The sequence below is a fragment of the Cyclopterus lumpus genome, chromosome 20 (genome assembly GCF_009769545.1).
Source record: "Cyclopterus lumpus isolate fCycLum1 chromosome 20, fCycLum1.pri, whole genome shotgun sequence".
In the NCBI taxonomy this organism is placed as follows: Eukaryota; Metazoa; Chordata; class Actinopteri; order Perciformes; family Cyclopteridae; genus Cyclopterus; species Cyclopterus lumpus.
In genome coordinates this window covers 13,091,590-13,117,133 of record NC_046985.1, presented here as the reverse complement: position 1 = coordinate 13,117,133, position 25,544 = coordinate 13,091,590, and the positions used below count along the sequence as shown (strand labels likewise).

Below are 25,544 nucleotides of genomic sequence, written 5' to 3'. Positions count from 1 at the left end.
TACTTCAGTACTCATTTTCATGTTATGCTACTTTATGCTTAGATTAATGCAGTATATTGTACTTGTCCTGCATTCACTCATACACATCCTTTACATTAACTACATCACAGCTGCATTGTTTTAGATCAAACGACCAGACAGTATATATTGAAGTCGGCTATAATGATCTCCATATAATTCAATTACAACTTGTAATCATTATTCAATAATGTATTACTTACAGGGAACATAGTGTACAGTAATACATATTAAAGTAGGCTTACGTTATGTTGATTATATTTATGTACCAATTAAAACTTAATGTACCAAGTAGAACTTGAAATGTTGAGTTTCACTTGAAATCAGTAAAATGATAATGTGATTGCTACAATCAACCACTACAAATCAGCTTTACAAGATGTGCAAATATTACATTAAAGTTCAAGATGAGTCATCGTACATATTCTTACATTTAGCAGGAAAAGAAAAGATATGAAGATTTAAATGAAATTACTCTACACTCAAATTATTTTTACGACACAAATGTCTCTGCAACACAAGCGAAATGAACAGTTAAAACCGAGACACGTGAATACAACTTGGGAAATCACTTTTGTATTGTTTTATTGTGCTGTGTCTTTAAACTTCTAAATTTGATGTATTATTCTAAAATGCGCTTCTCTTGCTTTTGGGGTTGGAGTAATATATATTTGTTTTCTAATTTGAATATCTGTTTTGGTAGCCGAAAGTATGACTTTCTATTTTTACTCATGGAAATCAAAGGAAAATGTGACGTCACTCTCATTGTGGGTAGCGTTTGAATGATTGGCCACGCCCCTGTGCGCGAGGAGGCAGGCAGTAACGTGAACGTCGGCTGGCGGAGACTGATTGAAGCTGCTTAGAGGAGAAACTACAGCAGAAGGAAACACACACAGTCTGTCGGCTTGTCTCGCTCAATTTTGTCAGAGCAATCCCTTTAAAATGGCGTACCACAGTCCGTACAGAGCTCCCCCGCAGAATAACGCGGCTCCCGACCAGAGCTTTCTGTGGAATATCTTCCAGAGGTGAGTGTTTCTCGGCCGTATGCTCGTCTTACTCTGCTCGGCAGTGAACACTGCTGTGGTTTGTAGCGCGCGCAGGAGGAGAGAGAGAGAGAGAGGCTCGGTGGCGGTGACACGAGAGGTTTCATTCACAACTCGTTGTTCCTGTCGTGGCTCTCGTGCCTTTTATAACTATGTGTGTCTGAAAGCAGCGCTCCGCTGGCAAACGCCAGGTCTGAGGTTACCTTTCAGCTGCGGAGCTTCCTGGAAATACTACTGCACGGTGTACACCATGTAGCCCGTTGGCCGTCCACGTCACGCGGCTCGCGTGTGGGTGTCACACAGCTGATTATTGGCGTTACATTGTGCTGAAATGAAGTCACAGGCAATCACCTGCTCCCATCTGCGAGCTGCCTCCTCCTGCAATGAGAGTCTACAAACTGGGGTCCAGGGACCTCCAGGAGTCCTTGAAGCCTTTTAAAAACCTATGTTCTAGGTTACCCCAGCAAAAGAGACAATTCAATTTAGGATTACTTAGTTAAAGGTAGAGACATGAGATACTATTCCAGGAATGAATCTTTCAGCAGCTTATGTCTGCAACATATCTGCACCAAGTCAGTTGTGAAAAATCTTCTCAAGATGGGGTTTCCTAAAAAAAGAAGAAATCTGTCAGTAAGTGTATATGACGCAGTATGTATCTATTTATGGGAGCCTGACATGAATACATTGGAAAGCTCTCTCCAACAGAATGACCATAGACTGTATTATTAGTTCTTGAGGTGCTGTCACAGTATCAGTGGCGGTTTTCAACCTCTGACAGTCATCAATTTCACCATAGCCCGAGTCAAAAGTGTGTCAGCAGCTAAGAAGGTCACAGTAGTAGGCAGAGAGGGAATACTTGATATGCTATGGCTCCTGGTAATAGTAGGCTACAGAGTTATGTAATACGGTGCTTTGCTTTTTCACAACATTGAGATGGTGCACGCATTGCAAGGCTCAAAGCATCCTTAACGAATTATTAATGTGTGGTGCGAAACCTCTTAGAAATGCAGGTTGACACATTTTGTCTCATGGTTACGTCATACAAGTACACCGTCATCGCTCACGTGAGCACTTGCTGGCTCATCTGCCGTTTCCTGGTGTGTATCTAGTAGAGCCATGTGATCAGAGTCAATAGAGTATACACACACTTACCAATCAGTGATTTACACTTCACACTGTAGCTTTATCTTTGTGTATTCAGATTAAGTCACACTATGTAACTCTCTTCATACTGTAATCATGAATGTGTAACGACAAGAGAATAAATTGAGTCAATTATTCTCAATGTGTTTTTCATTATGAATGGTGAAGGTAGGCGGGAAATTCTGTCTCTTTAACAAACCAAGTACATTGAACTCCACGACATGACACCGAGTGACTCATGTGGAAGTCGTTACCTCCTTTAATGCATTCTTTCTAATGAAAGCCGTTAGTATGACCCACCCAGCCCTTCAAGAGTTAAGAACAACATCAGCGTCTGAGTTGGATTTAGATCAACAGCAGATATGTTGCTATGCAAGTGCAACAACATGTTCACTGACTGTCCCCCACCGCTGGATGAATACACAACATTTTGCAAATTGTATTCAAACTCGTTGGTAATAAATTAGAAGTAGTCGGGAGGAAATGTGGTTTGTTTCAGAATAAATGTATAGGAGTGAGTGAGATTCACCAGGCAACCCTTTTTACACTAAAAGTTTAGGTGATCATTGAAACAGACCCATGGCCTGATCCTCAACTTAAAGTAGAGATCCCAAAACCCCCCCAAAAGTAGTAATGGAAACTGACTACACCAGGATTTCCTTGGAAGGTTTTGTTAAATTGAATGCAGCTTTTTCTTCTTTTCCCCGCTATGCGGGCCACAGTGACATAGTTTATGTGGAAAGCAGGACGAGCTTTGTTCCACAAGCCATTTTTCCAACCTGATTGCTTAATAGGAAACAGTGAAACATGGGAAGATCTGAGTAAAATAACCGAGCCATGATGTCGCAGAGTTTTACATACATTTGTATTTGACAGCGCGAAGAGGGACACGCCAGATGGTTAACGGTCTGTGCTGCAGGCCAAGAGGGACTTGTAATGGTGTTTATGTTTTCCAGCTCGCTTTACGTAGAATTTTGTCGAGTTAACTCAACCTGAGGCTGACCAAGTGAGTTGGTCAGAGGAAGAGGAAGAGGAACAGGGGGGAGGGAAGGGGAGAGCTGATTCTGTACACGCATACTTTTAATCTATCAGTGTTTGGTAAAGGTTGGGTACCCTTACTGCCTGTACCAAATCCCTCCTCACTTTCACGGTGACAAAGCTCTCATTTATGGAGACATGCTGCAAGCTTTTTCTCTCCCTAAGGAGAGCAGCCAGGTCTCCTTATGTTTGTTTTTCTTTATTTAGGCGGGGGAAGGTAAAGCGAGGCGCACACGTAGACCTGTAGCTGATCACCGCGCAGACATGGAGCTGTAACTGCACATAAAGCGTCGCAGCTGGGAGCGGAAACCCAGCCCACAAAGTCGGCACTGTCTGTGGAGGGGTTCCCTGTGTCCTCCCCTCACTATTTGTGTCTGCGCTGGTATTCAGCTTGTGTCTGTTGCGTCAACAGGTAGGGCCAGGAGGGTTGCTAAGGAACAACTGAGTCACTGGATGTTGGACTAAGCTGCATTTCAAAACTTTGAGTCCCGTTATGCGTGTCACACAGTCCAGCCTTTACATGTTTTTTTATGTCTCGCCCTCTCACGGGGAAGACTTTTGGCTGACTGTTCAATGGTGTCTTGATAGCTATATTGTCAGATGGCTCGTAATTTAGGGAGATGAATTAATAATCAAAAGAAAAAGTGAACACAAAAGTAACGGCTTCGTTGTGGTCTAATTACTGATAATAAAATGCTGTGACAGCTTTCAGTTATCTTTTGTCATGTGTTTTTATCTGAGGATGCATGCTCATTCCAAGCTACAGTAGGTTTTTGTTAACACTGCTGGTTTCTTCTTCTGAACACAAGAAGAAAAAACAAACTCCAAGAGGTTATTAAAAGTTATATATTATATACAAATACAACTTCTCATCAACCTGTGAATACAAGATGTTTAATAAACCGTTTGAGAAGGTGGGACCAAGATGTAGTAGATATTTGTCACTCTGTATTTTTTCTTAATAACATGAGTGTGTGTATATCTTTCTCTGAACTACCGAGGCCTTGTGTCCTCTCTTGGATTTCTGCCATCACCTCCAGGTGTGCTCTTTAGCTCTTTCAACAGAACATGTGAGGGGTTTGTTTGTAGTTACATAAATGATCAAAATAGTGAAATTTGTTTTCACGTTTGTAATTTGAAAAAAGCATAAAATTACGGATTAATCAATAATGCAAATAATATAAAATTGCAGCCCTGTCATTGTTTAAACTGCTATTATTTTCTTCATTATTCAATTAATTGTTTTGTCTATGTCAAACAAAAAAAAAATCATAGTTTCCCAAAGCCCAAATGGACTTTTGGGAAGATGGAGCCAGAGAATGTTTTTTTTTTTGTGGTTCAAGGATCAAAGTCGACCGTCTAATTGATTAAGTGACTAATTGTCTAAGTCGTACATCCCAGCTCCTGGATAATGTAGATTAAAGTTTATTTTAACATCATGCTTAATTCTAGTGTTTGATTGACTACTAAGCTTTTGGGAAGTGGAAGACTAATAAAAAGTCTTTATTTTAGAGATGCAGGGAGAGATTTGGGTATATGTGGTTATACGCTCTCAACCACGAGGCATCCGTGCGCCCTGTGAACTCTTTTTATACAATATTTAGTTTTGGTTTCTTTCTTCAAAAGAATGTTGCACTGTGACATTCTTGCAAGTTGATGCTGTAAGCTGGTAGCACTTTAAGTTACTTCTCCATTGCCAACATTCAGTTTCACTTTTTGCTCTCCCAGGACACGCACACGCGCACGCACACACACACACACACACACACACACACACTGACACACACACACACACACACTTGAGGCTGGTCTGACTGGTCCCAGGGGAGCTACACACGTACAAGCTTCCTTGTGTCCTGGTCACAGAACTCCATTCATTCTCAGTGAACTGTTGAAATACTAACACACGCTCAGGGGGATAAAGTTTCAGCTGCTGAGTGTTGATACCTGCTCCTATTGTGTGTCTGAGTGGGTGGGTGTGTGAAGTGGTTAATGCAGGCGCTATCTAAAATGTGTGTTCTCCCCCAGGGTTGACAAGGATCGGAGTGGGGTGATATCAGACTCGGAGCTTCAGCAGGCCTTATCAAATGGTATGTATCAGTGTCTGACTGTTCTACCACTCCTTTTGTTTCTTTCTCCTTATACCTAGTTATTTTTGGCCATTTGCTCCATTCTCTCATTCTTCTTTGCTCTGTCTTCTCATTTTTTTGATCCCTCCGTCTCCCTCCCATCTCCTCGCTGCACACCATTGCTTTCTGCCACTCTTTGATTTAAGTAACTGTCAAGCTTAAGCATGGCAGGTGAGCTGGATTAAAAAAAAAAATTAAAGGAGCATTATTTTTGTCCCTTTTTGACAAAAGAGAAGCAGACGAAAAAGTTGTATCGTTGCAGCTTCAAAGAAAACACAGTGTCCCTGTGATGACAGCCCACACAGCGCTGTAACGGCTGCTGGTTAAAAGTGTTGCTGTCCATGTGGTTTTCATCCTCTAGCCAGTAACACCATTAAGGTGTATTGAATGAAATCAATGAGGGCGATGTTCGACGTTCAGAAAGTATGGATGCAGGCTTATTCTTTCCTTCTCCAAAACAAAAATAAAAGGGCAACAGTATAAGGAATGGATAAAACGGTGTGCTTGCTTGCTCAAACGTTAGCGGAGTAGCTTACTATCTCCAGTGGTTAAATAACTTACTACCTGCAGTAGTAATCCAGCCTTGCTTCAAAGGCCCGGGGTGTTTGGTTTTCCGCGGTAGCTTTACGCTCGATGAACTCATTGGTTAGTCCACATCCTGAAAGCCTTCTCTCTTGAAATATTAAACGGGATGTATAGCGTTTGAAGATGGAAACAGCATGAAGCTATTCCGACTTGCTCGTCCAAGTATGTAAGCTAATGATCTGGATATTTTTTTTATCCCAATCCAGGTCCTTTTAATATAATATATATATACTGGAGCTCCTTTGTACTGAAACACTTGTTTACCATTTACAGAGCTACGGCTGTGTATGAACAGCTGCTAGCAGACCGTTAAGAGATATTCCCTAACCCTGACAAAAAACTGTATTTGACTAGAATCTGAGACTTATTAATATAATATCAATTAAGGATAAACTGGGAGAATGTGACTCCTGAAATTGAGGTGACCCACTAGAGAGGAGACTTCTTACTCGGTTTGAGTGGTCGGAAATGCAGAAATGCACTCCGATTGTGCAGCTTTGTTACAGAGTGAAGGTTCTTCCCTCACAAACTCACTTGGGCGGAGCTCAGACAATGGCATGCCATCAAGGAAATTATGTTATTTACCGTCAGAGATGTTTGTTCATACAAGATAAAAATGAGACGCCCGAAATGTTCTGTATGTTGTTATTTGTATGTTGCCAACTTCTGTGTTCCATGCAACACCCAAAAGTGTTTCACCTCCACTTTGTTTTCACACACTGATAAAGGAGTGCAGAAATGTGACATAAGCAGGCTGAGCTGGACAAAGTAGAGTTCAGTTCATTTTGAGTGCTGCACAGTTTACATATTTTTGTAAGCCAACTTTGGGAGTTAGCTTCTCCTTGGTTCCCTCGAAAACGTTTGGCCACCACGGTCACGTGACTTTACGTAGCCACTACCAAACTGAGGCTGGACGAGTCTTCGGCGTGATGACGTTTGGTCCTCTCATTGAGCAACCGCATTTTTTTTAGACTCGTAAAGCTCTAAAAAAATCACGAGTGGGGTATTTACTGACGTATTTCATATTGTAGAACAAACTGTTAAAATCTCATCAGCTAAGTTAACCACATACCTTATTACAGGCATCTAACCAGTAACCCATTGACTTTGAGATGATGGAACTGGTAGTAAAAAAAGAAAAGAAAGCCAACTCATTTTTGGGCACGCAGTTCATTTAAACTAATCTTGTAATCCAGCGAGGAGTTTTTGTCTATGCTGCAGATTGGGATTTCATTTGAGAAAGATTGAATACTGAGGGGAAATAGTCAGCATGAAAAATGACCCAGGCTTTGAACATGAGAGGTACGCCTGCTCGTGATGTGGAGGAGCACGATTCATACAGATTAAGGGTCTCAACGCGGCCTTGTAAACCGAAAAAAAAGTATACTTATAATTCTCCAAGACTGTTTGGGGAGCATTGTTGAATACATGATACAGGTCGTCCTCTCTGCTCAAATCCTGGTGAAGTGAAGTCAGTTTCACATTTCACACGCTGACTGAGAAGAGTAATCGGCTGGTAACATATCTGTTTTCATTCCCACTAACAACCCAGCAACAATGAGACAGCTGGCTTGAAACAAAATTATGATGAATGAGACGGAGCGCAGTAGCAATCAAAGCACAGGTTTAGGGCTGAATTGATCAGGCAGCTTTTTAAAAGACTTTTGAACGGATAATTCTTTTCAGACACAGATTCTTTTTTTGGCAACTCAGAGGAGGAAAAAAATTCATTCATTTATAATCTAACTTTAGCCGTTTACTTCTGGCACTTGCATTTCCAGTTAATACCCTTTTAAAGTGGATTTTCTTGCTAAAAAAAAAGTGCAAATCCAAAGCATTTGTTTGCTACAGAGATTATTTTCTGCTCCAAAAAATCGGGTCAAAACTCTGAACTCTACTTTGTCTATCTCAGCCTGTGTGTGTCGTATTTCTGATCTCCTTTAGCGGTGCATGTGAGAGTATTGTTTGGGTGTTGCCTGACTCCGAGTTCATACACAGAGGTTTATAGACGACTTGTTAGACTCTAAAAGAACAAAGAACAACATAACAACCTTATTTCGGTGAGTAACTTGATGGCATGTCCACATTTCACCTTGGCATGCCACAGTGTCTGTACTTCCAACCACTCCAACAGAATGAGAAGTCTCTAGTGGATCACGTGCATGTTTTTGAATGCTTGTTTATCTCAGACAGAGTCTGTCTGTCTGTCTCTCTGTCTTTCTGCTACCGACCTCTGCAAATACTTCTTTTATTTACATCACACCATCATCAAGCTTTGTCTCCCCCCCTCCCTTAAGGTTGTGGGGAGTATCAAAGCCCTGCAGGTTGGGTCTTTGCTGCTGCTGTTTACACTCCTCCTTCCTCTGCTGTTTCTGCACCACATACTCTCTCTTATTCTTAGCTCACCTTTCGGTACTCTGCCTTCAATACCTGTCCGTTTGTACTTCTGAAATTTGTCCTGCATTTGAACACTTCCTCTCATTGTTTTATTCAAAGTGAATAAATCTGTCTACAGGGTGGAATATTTTCAATTGTTTCCAACCATAGATGCTCTATTTGATGCTTCTGAGGTTCACTGTGAGCATGGTGTCACTTTTTTTTTCCCGAGAGTGTCACAATCATTTCTTTACCTTTTTTGTTAATTTAGAAACTAGTGCAATTACACAAGACTTGATTCCTCTCCTCTTATTTCATCCCCCACATTCCTCAGGAGGATATGGCACCGACTCATTGCCTGCTCTGTCCTCTGTCTGTTTGTCCTCTCTCACATGATCATCTCTCTTCCCTTTACTTACTTCCACGTTGTCCACTCTTTCTCTCCATTCACCCTCCCCCTCTCTTCCCTTTCTCCATCAGTCCTGGGTGTGTCACTATCCTCCCTGATGGGACACCGATTGGCTGTGTGCCGCTGAAGTGTATGTGCATGTCTGTGTTGTAGCTGTGCCATTTGCTATAAATATAGAATATTTTGGCCTCCCTTTGCTCAGCAGTGAGCAGACATCATACCAACTTGCTGTCATGCTCCCCCACTCTGCTGCGCACAGAGATTTATACTCCTCCTTAAGTTATTTATTTAAGTGTGTAGGAGCAGTAATAGACACTAAAATTGCTGATACGATTGAGGGAGCACAGGGATTGCTGTGCAGATTGCAGAGTAGGCTGAATGGCAGGACTCAAGGAACTCTTACCTTTTACACTTCTACATTTGTAGCATTTTGTAAAACTCTGTTACACTTTGGTTGAGTTAGTTGACCATGTATTTCCATTAGCCAGTGTGGAGCTTTTTGAAATATGTTCCCTGTTATCAATCTTATAGCTGAATAGCGGATGACTGTGATTTGTAGCGCTGCTGTTTGAATGACTAGATTCCTGCTGCTCTGTGTCGCTCACATCGTGACTATTGTCTGCCATAAACCACAAAACACACAAGAAACTCAGAATGACTTGCTGACCGACCCACTGACGAGTGACTATTTCCAACCAAGGATTTGGCTCACTCCTGGTGGTTTTTAATATTGTATAAAACACTCCCTTTCAAAGGTTTGCAGTAGCCTGCCACAAAACGTTGGGCGCAGTCAGATGTCTGGAGGACCACTGAACATTTTGAACAGTCTTTCATGCTTTTAGGCAACACTGTGGGGACACCAGCTAAATGCAAGTTTGAATCATTAAGTTCTTCTTGTTGTGGTGTCTGAATTATGCTGTTTTTTCATCCCTGTTTAATAGCCATTTAGGAAGGAGAGAAGACAAACCAAACATTTGAATGGTTAGAAATGGGAATTTCTGCACTAGAAATGCAAGATGGCGATGATGATGAGGCTGATTTTAAGAATGGTGGCCGTGATGACGCCCCCCCCCCCATCCCTTTTTCATGTTTCCTAAATGTTTAATGTAAACTGTAATTATTTTTCTTTTACATCTCAAGTCAAACCATTACCTTTGGGAAAACATAATTTCGCTTATATGCGTGTGTGGGTTCAAGTCTGTGAAACTACTTAAAGAGGTATAGCTGAAAGTGTGGTGTCTGTGTGTAAAAGTCAAAGTGTACTTCTCAAGTGAGTACACGTGTCTCACTGAGCTCCAGCACAGCCGTTATATGTTTGTGCATACACTGCGGTCGGCTCACCCTGTTTTTCCACACGCCTGCCTCTCTCCTCACCCCCTATATTCCCTCTCTCCCCTCCTCCTCACTTCTGTCTCCATCTCACCACCGGCAGTTGGGCTCACCAGTGAGAGAGCTCAGTGTGTGGACTGGACAGAGGGCGTATTGTCGCTGTTTGCCATCGGACACACGCACACACACACAGACGCACGCACACAAACATCTTAACCAATATGGCCACCTCACACTGGGCAGCCGCAGTCTGTCTGGCAAACATTGTGACCTCACAGCTAGTTACTGGTGTGAAGTATGTATGTGTGTGTGTGTGTGTGTGTGAGAGCAGAAAAATCAGTGTGGTAGAGGTCACAGCGTGTTCTTCTTCTTCGTCTCTGCCGTTGGTCATTTCTCTGATGGCTCTAATGCTTTTTCAGATTACAAAAGGATGTCTGATGTCTCTGTGTCGTTATCTGTCTGATAGGCTGCCCATCTTTTGAAAAGCACACTTTGGCCATTGTCAGATATCAGCACATAGAGCCAGGCCTCCATATAGGCTGATATCAGCTTATGGCATCAGTGTTAGGGTGCAACGAATCACTCAACTCCCGTTTCGTTTTTTCATGGAGCTACTATAACTTCAGCCTTAACTTTTGATCTCTGATCATGTTTTTTTCTCACCAACACCTATTGCCGATCTATAGATTCTCCATATTGGCGGGATTCGACACAGACTTGTTCCCAATAAAGCTTTATCAGGAATGTGCCCCGAGAAAGCTTTCATGCCGATCTCCCAATCACATGTTTTTGCTATATGGCTATTTGCTATATATTTTTCCAGCTATATGGTCATAAACCAAAGTTTAGTACACAAAAAAAAAAAAAATCGCAACCTTATGATGGCGGTAGAGAAAAGGATCACCAAATTCATCCTGATGGCAATCCTTCAAATGAATAATAATAATAAGTCAAAGTGATGAACTGACTGCCTGCCAGTCCTAGAGCAACACCCCATAGTTTGGCTAAATAATTGCATAAGACAGAGCCTTGTGTTATTTCTGCCATTTAGAGGAGAGGGCAGAACAAACATGTGGATTGTTGTCATGCTCAGTTATGCCAAAGAAAATCTGTTTACAGGTTTCACTGTTCATGCATCCTGGTGTGATCAGATGTAACAAATCTCCTTTGTAACATTAACGGTTAGTTAAACATATTCCATAGATACTGTACAGTTTCTAAAATACTGTCCTCAGTTTGTCAGAAAATAGTTTTATTAAAAAAATCAACTTATCAAAGAAATGATGATCGGATTGCACTGCAGCAAATAAACAAAGCAGTTACTTTAACTTTTTGACAAATTGGTCTCGCATCACTGCACCAATGATACTGTATGCTTGTTGCTTTCAGATCAGCACTCCAACAGCTAGTTTAAGAATATAGATTCTGGCTACAGGCCTGATCCCAGAACAGCTCTACCCACAGTCCTAGACAGCCTCCACCATCAATAACACAAACCGAGGAAGAGGAAGAAAATGTCGAGTGTCTTCTTTGACCACTGAAGTCAAATCTGCACCACTTTATTTGCATTCCAAAATCTGTATTGTGTTGAAGACCTGAAGCCATTTCAGACACTTTGTTGTTTATTTGGACACTTTAATTTTCTTAAGGTAAAAAGCAAAACAACACCTTTCTATATTGCATTTAGCTTAGCACCTTTTTTATTTAAATGAGGTGCTCAATTTCAAAGTGTTTTTATCTCTTATGGCTCACATTGCAAACCTGCTTACTGCAGGCATAGATTAACTGTAGAGGGAAATAAAAGGATAAAAAACAAGCAGTCGGAAGCAACACAGTGAGAAAAGGTTTCACGCTGAAATTTTGCAGACGCTGTTTTAGGATCTGCGGATACAGTCAGCAGAAGTAGGCCGGGGAGTTCAGGTTACTGCAACACAAACTGAACTGCACATGTCTTGGGCTCCTTCTCTTGTCTCTTTTGTTGCGTTTGCTCATCTTGTGATCTCTGCTCTTATTGCATTCTTCTCTTTTGTGGTTTTACTTGTCCTCATCTCGTCTCTTCCCTGCATCCTCACACACACGCACACACCCTTCTCTTTTATTTCTGGTCCCGAACCGCCGGGCCTCTAATAAAGTGAAATGGTGAGTCAGCAAAGGATTGAGATAAATCCTGATAAATCTCAGCGCGTTGAGAGAGTGACGAGGGATATAAAGTATAAACACCCTGCTGCACCAAAGCCCAGTCAGTCTCTTTATAAATGGCAGGTATAGTCACATGAGATTGAAGAGCTTGTCCCATTAATGGAAAAATAACCATTTTGTGTGTTCTGATGGGGCAAAACTCAACTACTTTTGAGACGCTTAACATTTTCAACTTGCATTTTACTCCCATTGTGATCAAATATTATGGCATCACCACATGAGCTTGCTCATTGGATACATTCATATGTCCGCCGCTCCCTCCTGAATGTGATTTTGCCATTTGTTGAACGCTTTTATCCTCCTTTTGTGGGAGCTTAACGTGAACACCGTCCATCATCTGTCTTCACGTTTCACTGACATGTCAATCAATACAACAGGAGTATGTGGAGGGGAAGCAGTCAGTAGAAAGAGGATAGATCATATGTTCCTCATTCCTCATCATATTCAGGCAATCTTGCACTGGCTTCCATCGGATGTGAGAAATTATTATTAAAGCTGTTAAAGGACCACTAAATGTTCCTGCTCCCTAATCCAAGGTTGTGATGAGACTTTATTTATGTTCCCAAACAAAGACCAAAGGATCGATCTGTCCTGTACATGATCAACTGTCTACTCTTGTGTCATGATCTAGCCGAGATAATAATATTCAAGATATTAGTCACCACAGAAACTTTATTCCCATGATGCTTTGCCTCGCGGTAGCCCGCCTGCTTCTGGCCCGTTACCTGATTCCCGTCACGATTGTAAACATAAACATTGTTTCAAATAATCAACAATTTGAACGGGACAGAGGTGCTATAAGACTGTATATGAGCTTTCATTCCCTCATCATCTGGTGTTTTATCACATTCTCTTCTGTGTCTTTAACTGAACTTTTTATGAATGTTTGGTTTCTCTTACAATAGATATTAAAACAGTCTTTTTGTCTCACTGGGCTGGGGTGTGTTTAACTGGTATTCTTCTGTCTCACAGGCACATGGACTCCTTTCAACCCGGTGACGGTACGCTCCGTCATATGTGAGTAGCGGCCGACCGTCACAAATGTTGTCCTCAGACTCTGCCGAGTTGTTTATTTGCCTCCTCCTCCCCATGACAACCGGATAAATTAATTACGGTTTGAGCAGTCCGAGGGCAGAAACAAACTCATCCTCGGCTTCAGTAGCTGCTGCTCTAGTGGAAACCCGCAGCCATCAATCACAGAAGGAGGGGAGAGCTTCAGCTAGAAACGGGAGAGTCGGTTTTAAAAGAGCGCTGCTGATTGCCTCAGACTCCAAATATTGATCTGCACGCTTCAAACAGTTGTAATATACAGCTCAGGTTAAAAACTTTCAACTCTGCAGTGTAGTTGAGGACTGGTTTGGCAGCTTTTTTAACTGTACCATTGTAGACCAGACTGTACCTCAACACACATACAGCTCAATCTGTTTTGTACTTGCCTCCAGTTTAGCCAAGAAATAGTTTTAAATATCTTCTCATATGTACTTTGATCCCCATTTGTTGTGTGACTCGCAGCATAATTCCCTGGCTTCCCCTTTCTACTGTTCCATACTCGGTCAATCCATTGTTTATTAGTCCCCCAACAAGAAGCATATCCTGTGATAACACTGCCTTTGTTGGGAGGTAATTGGATTGGACTGCATGAGGTTGAGGAGTGTAGTTTAAGGGTTGGGGGTGATGGAGCAGTTTTCTCTCTCTGTTATAGCGTAGTCCTGTGAGCCAGCAGTCGGTCATATGTGAGATGCACAGTGTACCCTTCTCTGTGCTCTCCCACAGCCGTGTGTGTGTGTGTGTGTGTGTGTGTGTGTGTGTGTGTGTGTGTGTGTGTGTGTGTGTGTGTGTGTGTGTGTGTGTGTGTGTGTGTGTGTGTGTGTGTGTGTGTGTGTGTGTGTGTGTGTGTGTGTGTGTGTGTGTGTGTGTGTGTGTGTGTGTGTGTGTGTGTGTGTGTGTGTGTGTGTGTGTGTGTGTGTGTGTGTGTGTGTGTGTGTGTGTGTGTGTGTGTGTGTGTGTGTGTGTGTGTGTGTGTGTGTGTGTGTGTCTTATGAACAATGCGCCTTAACAGTATACCGTAATCTCGACCTTTCACCCTTCTTTTCAGCCATGTTTGACAGGGAAAATAAAGGCGGGGTGAACTTCAGCGAGTTCGCCGGCGTGTGGAAGTACGTCACAGACTGGCAGAACATCTTCAGGAACTACGACAGGGACAACTCCGGCTTCATCGATAAGAATGAGCTCAAACAGGCGTTGACTGGATTCGGTATGCAGCAAAGTATGCTTGTTTATATTACATTCAGTGATAATGGTTGAGGGCTTCGTAGCTGTTTCTAGGAATGACCTTTCTCTGGGTCAAAAGGTCAGATTTTGTCTTTTCAGTAAGTCTGTGTGTGTGTGTTTTGGATTGATCAGCATGCCATTGGAAGTCGTTTATTAAAGGAATAGTTTTCTAGTTTCACTCATGCAAATTGTTGCTAGTTTTTTTACGTCACAGACGTGCAGTTCCAGCTCGCTATTTACAACGCAGAACAAACAATCGGGGATTATCCAAAATGATTAGTGTCTCGGATAAAGCTAGCATGATTTCAGAGAAATGTAACTTGGCAAACACATGAATAAAACTGTTCATTTTATGTTTGATTACGCATAATGTTTTTTAAGGATTCTGTTCCAGTGTGTGCGCTGTCTAAAAGTGTCTGTGTACTAACTAATATGTTCAGATCTGTCCAGTACATTGTTAATGTCTTGTTTGCTGTGTGTGCAGGCTACCGTCTATCAGATCAGTTCTACAGCACACTGATAGAGAAGTTCGATCGCCAGAGGAAGGGACAGGTGGCCTTCGATGACTTCATTCAGTGCTGTATTGTACTACAGGTAACATATTCACACTAGATCCAAAATAAACGCCCCCCCAACCACACGTATGCACATGCATGAATATAGGAAGTCCTTTGGTTTAGGACTTGCATCCCAACACGCCTACTCTTGTATTCATAAGATTCAAAGGGGAGTTTTAATAATGCATATTTAAGAAACGCATTACAGTCCTCCCTTTTTAGATTATTAATCCCCCGTTGAAGTTCCACTTGAGCCTGTATGTTCCGTTTCAGTGATTTCTCACACGTATAATTGTAATAGAGGCTGCCAAGCGTAGCTGTAACCTTTCCCTCATATGGAAGCAGCTCTTCAGGTACACCAGGGTAGTAATATAACAGCAGCTTCTTCAGATGGAATTACCTTGTGTTGATATGTCTGCATCTCCAGAAGTATCAAGCAAATAATTCCAGCACTAACTAATCAGTGACCCAGAGTTGAGTGTCTGTTAACTGTGGTGGTAAATGCCATGATGATAATGTTGTGAAGTCGTGAGGGAAAGTGTTGAAACACACCTTATCTGTATGAATAGATGTTTATCCATCGTGCATTGGACACTTGAGATGAGAATGAGGAGTTAAATCCACTATTTTTCCTCCTTCCTTTCCACAGAGGTTGACTGACGTGTTCCGGCGTTACGATACAGACCAGGACGGCTGGATCCAGGTTTCATATGAACAATATCTATCCATGGTCTTCAATATAGTATAACGCACACAGATCATCACAAAAGAGCACAACTGGACACAACTGTGCCAAAGCTACCGGCACCTCCCAGACGTCTACCATGGCGGACACTACAAGATTATTTTTTTAAACCTAATTTGTAGCCCCAGTTTGGCTGTTTCACACAAATTTCTAAAATAAACACAAGGATACTTAAAGTAACCCTATGTTTTGGGGGGTTGTAATACCCTCTAGATGACAGTACTGGTCTGGAGGTACAACCGCAATGCTCAATGTACTTAAAAAATAAAATCTTGTAGTGTTTTGTTTGATGACAAATCTGAACTACGTCTGTGCTGGGGGTGGGAATCATTGTGGACACAACCTGTCTTTCTGTCTGTTATTGTCAACAAACTTTGTAACGTCTTAACTTTAATTGATACAATTTAAATGAGTAAAAAATGATGCATTGTAAATATGATTTAAGATGCATTGCATGCTTGTCAGGGAAATTTAGCCCCACGTTGAAGCATGCTTTCCCTTTCTCGTGTCTTTTCCTCAGCCCTGTTTTGCTCAAAGCCATGTTTACAAAAACGGTGAAAGCAGGGGGTGTTCTGCTTTGCGATTCACTGACATGCCAGCTTACATGCCATATTTGTACAAACTTATTTTTATCTGCAAAATCAAATGTTAGAACATATCATTTTTGGTAGAGGGTAAGCATAACGCCTTTTAGTATGGCTTTTTTTTGTGCATGATGCCTTAAAATGTGTGAAAAGAACACAAAAGAGAAATCTTTTATTAAAAAATAAAGAAAATCTGATGTGGAGTTTTCTTTCATTTATAGGCGCGCAGAGCTAAAGTGGCTCAATGTCGCCATCTGCTGTACGTTGGTCGTTTTTAACTCCGCAATGCACCAACACGAGACCCGGAACCCTGAGTGCATTGTTCTTGTTTCCGTGGGGGAGTATACAAGTGTTGCACCTGCTTATAAGTTAGCTAGCATGCTGTATAGAGAGGAGAAAACGCAAGATTTGTTCTTTTTAATTGTATTTTTAAATTGTGCTCGCACTTAATTTGTGTATAAATGACGTCTTAGGCGAGTGAGTGTAATGTCGCTATAACAATCCGCCATTGACCAATTTTATCTAAGTTACCTTTCAGTGAAACATCTGGAAACTATAAAGAAGATATATATATATTTTTTTTTTTTATTCAATAATTGCACATGTACAATTTCTTACATTTTTAATAACAAACGGCAAGATACATTGAAATAAAGTCAAATCAACAAGCCAGGTAAAGGAGAGTTTGTCGGTATTACCCTTCCGCACGGTAACGGAAGACACATGAACAGTGTGGAAACTAATGCAGTAACCTAAGAATGCCTGTGGGGGGCAGCAGAGGCATTACACATTTACTCAGTGCTGCATCACACTCAGGACCTGGAGGTCTTCAAAGAAGGACATCATCATTTAGAGTCAACACAGAGCACACAAGTGTCCACAGTCTGATAATCAAACATGTAGGAGGTTAACTTTCCTCTCTGCTCACAACCAAGATGCGTTTCCCCGTTTAGTTTCTGACCTTTTACACAACGTGCATGTTGACGGGTCATAACAGAACAAGCACCGGTAATCAAAACTGGAAACACTAAAGTGATAAACCGAAGTGGTATGCAGGCATTATTTATGTTTTTAGTACCACCTGTAGTTCTCCTTCAATGAAATGTCAAAATGTGTGCTATGAAAAAGGCCAATTGTTGATTAAGGTTGCTCCTATTATTTACATTTGTTTGATTACTGTAATTTATTCATTTAGTCTTATAAATATACAAAAAGTCTGAAAATTCTTGTTTGATAAACTGAAACCAGAAAATGACCAAAAGACTACTTAATTATCCAAACCGTTGACACCTCTTTTATTGAATTATCAATTTAGAGCTATTCTTAATTGATTTAAAAACCTGTTTTAAATGCATAAACATGGAAAAACAACACCACTGAAATGTGATGCTAATGTTTAATCTGCTTTTCAGAGTGCAACTGTGAATTAATCCTGTGAACATCCTGCCTTGCATCACTTCACTGGGTTTTGTCTAGCAGTCCCTGCTCACCAGAATAGCCTATTTGTTTTCTGTGCTGTTTTCTCTTGGAAGCAGTGGCCTCTGGTCTGCGGTTGACAGCTGGATTCCCTGGGATGACCCTAAACAATGTGAGGTCAACTACCTGCTGCAGCCGCAAGCCGCAATCCATGGCACACTCGCACACTCTTATAAACACTCAGAGTGAGAGCCAATGGCCTCACCTCACCTCGACCCAGACCTTTTTGTCATTGTTTCGCTGTCTGTCACCGTTTGTGTCATGAAGTCTGTCTCCAAGGAACGATTCACATTCCATCTCCGTCCCTCCCACTGTGGAGGTTAAACCTCAGGTCTCGGGGTCGGCCTCTTTCTAAGTGTTGTGGGCCATATTGGTTTCAGTCTCTGCATCTTTATCATTCTATGTCATTAGTTGCGGTACAGACTGTGGTCAAAGGAGCGCAGGGGGTCCGTGGTTACCGTGGCGATAAACCGGCCAAAGGTGCATAATGCGGTGAACCAGGAGACAGCGAGGCGTCTGCTCGGAGAGCTGGAGGCCTTTCCCAGTGGCCCGGGCCTAAACGTGGCGTTTCTTGTGGGAGAGGTGAGACGACAGGGAGAGATAGAATGGATGGGGGGGGGGGTCAGCTTTTCATTTCAGCAGATCTTATACTGACTTACTACAGAGTTGGGACATGGTCTACGTCTTGTGGAGGCATTTTGTCTCTCGTTAGAGGCCAACCAGCCGTCTTCGGCATCAGTCATTTCCTTTAGGTTCTGTGTTTCCTCTTCCTCTTTTCATCTGTGCCTCATTTAAAAAATCTCAAAGAAATCCGTTTTGGGAAATATGCTTATGCTTCATGCAGAGAGATAAGACAAGAAGATTGATGTGTGCATGCAAAATATGAAACTACCTCCAGCAGCCAGTTAGCTTAGCTTACCCCAAAAAATGGAAATGGTAGGAAACTGCTATCCTCTGTACAAAAGCGCCAACGTCCACTTACCAGCACCTCTAAACCTCATTAATGATTACATCTTGTTTGTTTAATCTGGACAAAAAAACTAAGTGTAAAAGCAGCTTGAGTATTATGTGTATTTGCAAACCAGAAAGGAAGAACGGGTTGTAGCATAGCTATGATGCAGTTATGGAAAGTCCTCCGCTCTTCCCTCCAAGCCTCCCTTCTGTCCTCAATGTTCGACCTGCCGTCTCTCCATCCCCCCCCCCCCCCCCCCCCCCCCCCCCCCCCCCCCCCCCAGCCTTTGCACCTTAGAGTCCTTGGATCCAGCCGAAACACCGGGGTGACCTGACTAGAAAGAAAAAAAAACACTCACACACCTGTGAGGTGGCCTGCACTGTGTCAGCCGCCCAAAAGCCATAATCACGCCACGGCTCCTAGTCCCTCTAAAAATAATCATCGCACACGCTGAATGAACTCCCTCCCTCCGTGGAAATAATGTCTTCAACCTGGATCAACCTGTCTGCCGGACAAAGTGCACCGCGGCCTCAAGAGAGACAAGCGTACACTTTGTTTGGTACTTCAGATGTTGGAGCGTCTCCAGATGGCGGCCGCAGAGGGCCACTGGTCTCGGCTGTGAACAGAAAACAGTGTGTGCTGCAGAGTAATTAGCTGGCGTTAAATGGGTTGGCAATGAGCGGCTCAGTGGGTCGTCCCAGCAGAAGTGTCTCTTCTGTGATTCCCACTATGTCTGTAATGTGCTTTTAATCGGCCCACCACACATCGCTGTCAGCAAGTTGTCCTGCATTGCTGCTCCGCTATAACGAGAAGGCTGACCTTCAGAGGTGATTAGCGGTCTGTCTGTGTTATGAGGTGACGAGCAGGGAGGCTCTCTGCCGTTTGGCTGTAGTGTTTCTGAAAAACACGAGGAATCCATTTTGTTGAAATTAGCGGCCAACACGACCACCCTCACAGCGCTCGTTTTTTCAGTGTCGACATCTTGTTGTTTTTTCTAACTTGTTGAATTCAGAGTAATTGCTTTCTGCAGGTTTTTGAATATGCCGGCACATATGTGGAGTGTTGGGGATGTTTGTTGCCAGCTACGATCTATAGCTGTGTCACTTCAGCACATGTTGAGCTGAACTGAGGGGAGGCCACTTTTGATGTCTGTGAAGCCTCACGAGTCCCATAAAAACACTGAAAATGTTTGTCGAATTCCATAAAAGGATTTGAGAAATACATTAAAATAAGTTAATGTTCCCGTTTTTTTTACAAAGACGTTGAACAAAGTTGAGGTCAGATTGCGGTGGAATGTAACAAATGTACATTTACTCAAGTACTGTACAAAAAGCTGTATTTTACTGTTTCATGGCAAAAACTACTTCTGCTCCACTACATCTCACGGGGACATTTTGTACTTTTTACTTCCTTATAATTATTCAACATCTTCAGTCAATAGTTGCTTTACAAATGATAGTTTTTGCTTGCAAAATGTATGAAGAGTTTATAAAATATATGTTCCTTTAATTATACGAATCATTTTGATTTATTCTTAATAATTTGGAATTTTGTACCAGTTTGGACAAAACAAACATTGAGAGAGTATTTCTCACTATTATGAACATTTGTACAAACTAAACAATCAGCAAATAAATCCATCATGAAAATAATCGTCAGCTGCAGTCTGATACAAAATAGTTTAAAAAAAGAACTCCAGCTCAACCTGCTACAACAGTAAAATCCTGCTTTTACATGAATGCATGAGTGATAATAATCTAATGACATTTTTCTGCATTGACTATATCGACATGTCTATTGACATGATGAAACAGCTGCTGCATCAAGTGTTTGAAACATGGGTTCCCAAAGTCGTCTATTTGTGACTCTTCATCAGTCTTCATCGGTGTCCTTTGTGACCAGGTTAATGAAAGATTTAGACAGATTTAATACAAAATGAAAAAGCTGTTGTTAGGCTTGAAGTGGCAACATGTTTTCCAGTGATTAAGGTGAAAAGGCGCTTAGAGGAACGACTATTACCATAATTTTGAGGGCGAACGTAACATTATTTTGGCCCTAACACATATACGTTCTCCAGAAGACTTAGTTCCTTTGAAAACTGTTTAGTGTTGAAGAATGTGGGTGGCATTACCCTTTAAAACTCAAAGCTCTGACCCCATGAGGCTTCAGCTTCGTCAGCCATTGCTCATTTAACATCCCTTAGATGTTTTGATTATTCCTTGCAAATTATGAATAGTTTCGGAAAGAAATGCTGAAATAATTTTTGTTAGTGTTCCATCATGAATCAATTTGATGCTCTGCTACTGTAGTTATTACATTTTTTTTTAAATTGTCTATACTTTGGTAACTCCACAGTTAATGTTTGTGCGTAATTGTGTGTGGATTATAAAGGGCAATTATGGCATATTAAAGTTGGATTAAAAAAAGTTTTCCTTTTACTGTTAATGCCTCCCACAGGTAAGAACCTCAGAACATTTAAATCAACAAAAATCAAGGCCGCTAAAAAGGCCATCACAAAGAGCTGGATTAAAAAGTGAGAAGAAAAATCAGAGAACAAATACAGTTGTAGTCTTGTGGTGGACTTTGCTGTCAGAGATGTTATTGTGTTGTAATCGCAAAGTCAAAACATTTGAAAGCCCATTCAGAATTGTCCCTCTGTGTCACATCTGGGATGAAATGATGAGCATAAGTAGCATACTTGTTCCATTTTATGGTCAGAACCAGGTTTGTATATGAGTGTGGCTGTGTGCTAATGCTACATACTCTAAACAATGATACAAAATGTTTATCCAAGAACAAAAAACATAATTACTGCTGAGGTCAAATGCACTGATGTAGGCTGCTGATGCCCAGAATACATTAACACATATATTATCATTACAATAGAAACAGTTGTTCTCACCAGAACGTAGAACCGGCACTTCTACATTTACGTAACGACAATAAATAAATAGGAATAAGTAGAGAGATAGGCTGATACACATTAGTTGGTTAGATTGTATGTGCAAACAATAGATAATAATTGCAGCTTTTGCGATAGCGTTAAGCCCGACGAGTTATTAACTTGTATTAAACAGTCCTGCTGATGAGAGGCTGATTAATTTTATCTCAGCCTGACTGGTAGGTGCAATCAGCTTATAAAAGAATATAAATATTACAAAAACGTTACAAACTTTATCATTTGATTGAACTAAATAATACATTTAACGTACGTGTTGTTTGGCTTATATGTCTTGTTGTTTAAGGTTCAGCAGCCACTGAGGATTCATAACAAGATGACCTCATGACAAGGACAGCTGGATCCCCACAAGAAGGTGGATCACTCTGTGAGGAGCTCTGGAGACTCAGTGAGAGTCAAGCAGACTTCAACACAAAGGATTCCACAACAAAAATAAGCCTGTAAAAGGACATTTGAGAATCTTTGATTGTTTGCTCTATGTTCTTATTATTTTTTATTTATTAGGGTTTCAGAGCAACTGACAAAGTCCCTATTTGTTTTACCTGTAATTTTAGTTATTCTTATTTTTTTTAGCTTTTAGGATGTTATAATTATGTTATGTAAAGTGTCTTTGAGTACCACGAAAAGCGCTATATAAATTAAATGCATTATTATTATTATTATTATTATTATTAAATCCAGCCGTTATTAGAAGGTACTTGTTGCATCACTTCCCTGTATTGATGATTTACTGTGATAGTCTGGAGATTCAACAAACCTTTTATGCAAAAGGCCAGACATATATGAAATATCGCTGGTTCCTGTATTTCATGTATTCTATTGTATTGTTGTTATAAACATCATAAGTTGTTCTGAACTAAAGTTTCTCATGATTTATTGTGTGTGTTAAAAACACTTTAATTTAAAGATGCCTCTCTGTAATTTAAAGATATGCAGAAGAGTGACACTAAAATCAAACCCTTATTGGCCCGAGCATAAAGGGCCTCTCAGCCATAATTATTTTGATATAAAAATATATCAAAGTGAAAGATGCAATAGTGACCTTACGGGGCAAGGTGTGTTATGTTGATACATGTTTCCTCCACTCAAGCTTTGCCCATCACAAGGCTACATGTTAGATGACCGAGAGGGAGCCTATTCAGTCCCCAGCTGACACAAACACACGCTGCAATATTATTTGAAAAAAATAAATAAAAAATAATAAAAAATACATTTACTTCACCCATGAATCATTGTGCAATCATTTTTGCAAGATATTCCTGGATAAAACACTGCAGCTCATATCCACAATAGCCAACTACTGAGTCCAGTATGTTATTATGCCAAGTGTATGTATATGAGCGAAAATGGATCGTTTTGTCGACCAAAAAACTCCACAAGCACAAGAGAAATACATGTATGTTTAAAAAGAAACAAACATGAAAAACACCAATTTGAACAGCTTGTATGCATGATTATCATGCAATTGACAGGCAATGTTGATATTGGCAATGATATCAGTTGGTATCAGTTGGTATGTTTATAAATGGCAGTGGCACGGCCACCCTACTCACTGGATCTTGCACATGATTAAAATAAAAAACATGAATATATGAAGCTGTATATTATTTGAATAGCTTAGTATTGAATGCACAATAACAAGGTATGTTTATACATGGCACTAAGCCCAGTATAATATAAAAAAACACACTTTTATACAATACATACTGTATAGAAGGGGGTCCCTGCTCCATCTCTCTATCAGTTTGAGGGTCCTTGTCATAAAAAACGTTGACAACGTCTCCATGAATGAATGGACCAGCTCTTCATAGCTTCTGCTCTTTTTTTTCCCACAACGACAAAGGGCTTTAGGGAGCTCTGTCACATCGCTGCTCCCATAAACAGCATGACGCAGTGTTTCTCTATAATTGCCCTGCGTAGACCCACAGCTGTAATCAAAGCTCCCAGTTGATGGGTGTTGCTGGCACACATTGGTTTGTTATAATCATTTTCATTACTGCTACATTATGGAACAAGGAGGATTTTACGAGTCTCTGCCTGAGCCTGTGACATAGTGTTTGTAGGCCTCTTGGGTAATGTTGTAATTACCACATGAATCCAACGGAAGGGGCTGTGGTTGGAGTATGTTAGTCTTCCATTAATGAGGATGTTGTGTGTGTGTGTGTGTGTGTATGTGTGTGTGTGTGTGTGTGTGAGCACATGCGTGACGTGTGACTATGCATTGGATTTGGGCTCTTTAGGGAAGAGAAGCATTCGTGTGCCAGCTAGCCCAAAGCAAAGCTGCTATCCAAATTGCAGCCCTCGAACTCCAGTTCAACTTGTTGTTTTTTTCATCCTCATCATTTTCCCTTCCTCTCTGACTTTCCAGCTGCCATACTTTGTAATTTTGCGGTCTCCTCCAGGAGGGAATTTCTGCGCTGGTTATGATCTGAAAGAGCTGGCCAATCACACAGCTTCCCTCAAATTGGAGCAAGATGTCACCAAGGGTCCCGGTCCGATGGTGAGCGCTGTCTGGGCTGCGTGTCCCCGCTCGTGATAGTTATATCTAAATGTCTTTATGATCTTAGTTGAGGGCTAAAGGTTTCCACAACAATATATATCCCTGAGACGTGGTTAGTAGTGAGTGTGGATATTTTGAAGGGTTTGGGTAGACAGGTAGTGGGGAAGATCTGGTTTAGGGAATGGCGTTGAACTTGCACACTGACAATACTTAAAAAAGACAATAGGATTATGGGATAAATGATGTACTGTAAACTACTGAAACTACAGCCTCCACAAAGTCTGTTTGGACTGCATGTGAAGTCTTCTGGATTGAGTGGACCTCCATTGCAGAAGATTTTAGCGCTACAGAATACACAGTGCTTCATTTGTTCAGCGACAGCCAGAACTTGTGTTACTCTTTTGTTTGACAGTTTGACATCCAGAATATTTTTTTGTAGACAAACCAGAGAAAATCAAAGCGGTGAAAAGGCATCAAAAACTACACATTCATATCGAGATGCTTAACATTTTACTGTACAGTGGATATATTCTGCCGTGTGTGTTCCTTCTGCGTGACTGTATTGTGTAAAATCCTACAGCTTTGCATGCATACTGTGTGTGTGTGTGTGTGTGTTTTGATGTACTAATCTGGTTGTTTCTTCTAGGGTTCACCCCGTTAGGAACTGTCAAGGCCGCTGATAGCAGCAGTCGGTGGCGCTGCTGTGGCTGGAGTGGTGGAGGAGACAGATGTTCCGTCGCAGGTTTGGTACGTCTAACTCCTTGTCTGTAGTCTTTACCGCTACTATAGTTACTGATGTACTAAGCTGTACTGTTGTTGTACTAGTGTTGGTGTTGGAACGGAGAGCACTGGGACTGTGATGCACACATTCACAGCTCATCTGATCTGTAGGCCACCGAGCAGCTACAGTATACAAGCCTCTTCCCTCTACTTCCCCGCTACAGGCTCTACTCCAGCTAGTAATGCTACTATTTTAGTACAACCGTTGCCTTTTATTTCAGCTAATATTACTCTATAAGACAATTACAACAATTACCACACCATGTACTTGTACTACCATGACAAGTAACACCACCACTAGTTCAAAACTACGAGAGTTAGTAGCCTACTACTTTTTTATTAGCATTTAACAACTACTTCTCTCTACTTGTGCTACTCGTGGTATTACCTCGACTACTCCCAGTACAACTACTATCACTACCTGCTACTACTAAAAGCTGAGCTATTGCTA

General features: G+C 41.3%; 1 protein-coding gene across 2 annotated transcripts; it reads left to right on the top strand.

Moving 5' to 3' along the window:
- The first annotated feature begins 806 nt into the window (after positions 1 to 806).
- Positions 807 to 16,139, top strand: pdcd6 (programmed cell death 6). 2 transcript variants are annotated; one of them, XM_034560000.1, is made up of 6 exons: positions 807 to 1,043; positions 5,271 to 5,332; positions 13,242 to 13,286; positions 14,365 to 14,523; positions 15,025 to 15,134; positions 15,747 to 16,139. In XM_034560000.1, exons 1-6 carry the CDS (start codon positions 961 to 963, stop codon positions 15,843 to 15,845), a joined length of 558 nt encoding a protein of 185 aa, XP_034415891.1. In that variant the 5' UTR covers positions 807 to 960; the 3' UTR covers positions 15,846 to 16,139. The 2 variants fall into 2 exon arrangements, with proteins under 2 accessions (XP_034415891.1, XP_034415890.1); XM_034559999.1 differs by having other exon boundaries at positions 817 to 1,043; positions 14,365 to 14,535.
- The last annotated feature ends 9,405 nt before the right edge of the window (positions 16,140 to 25,544 follow it).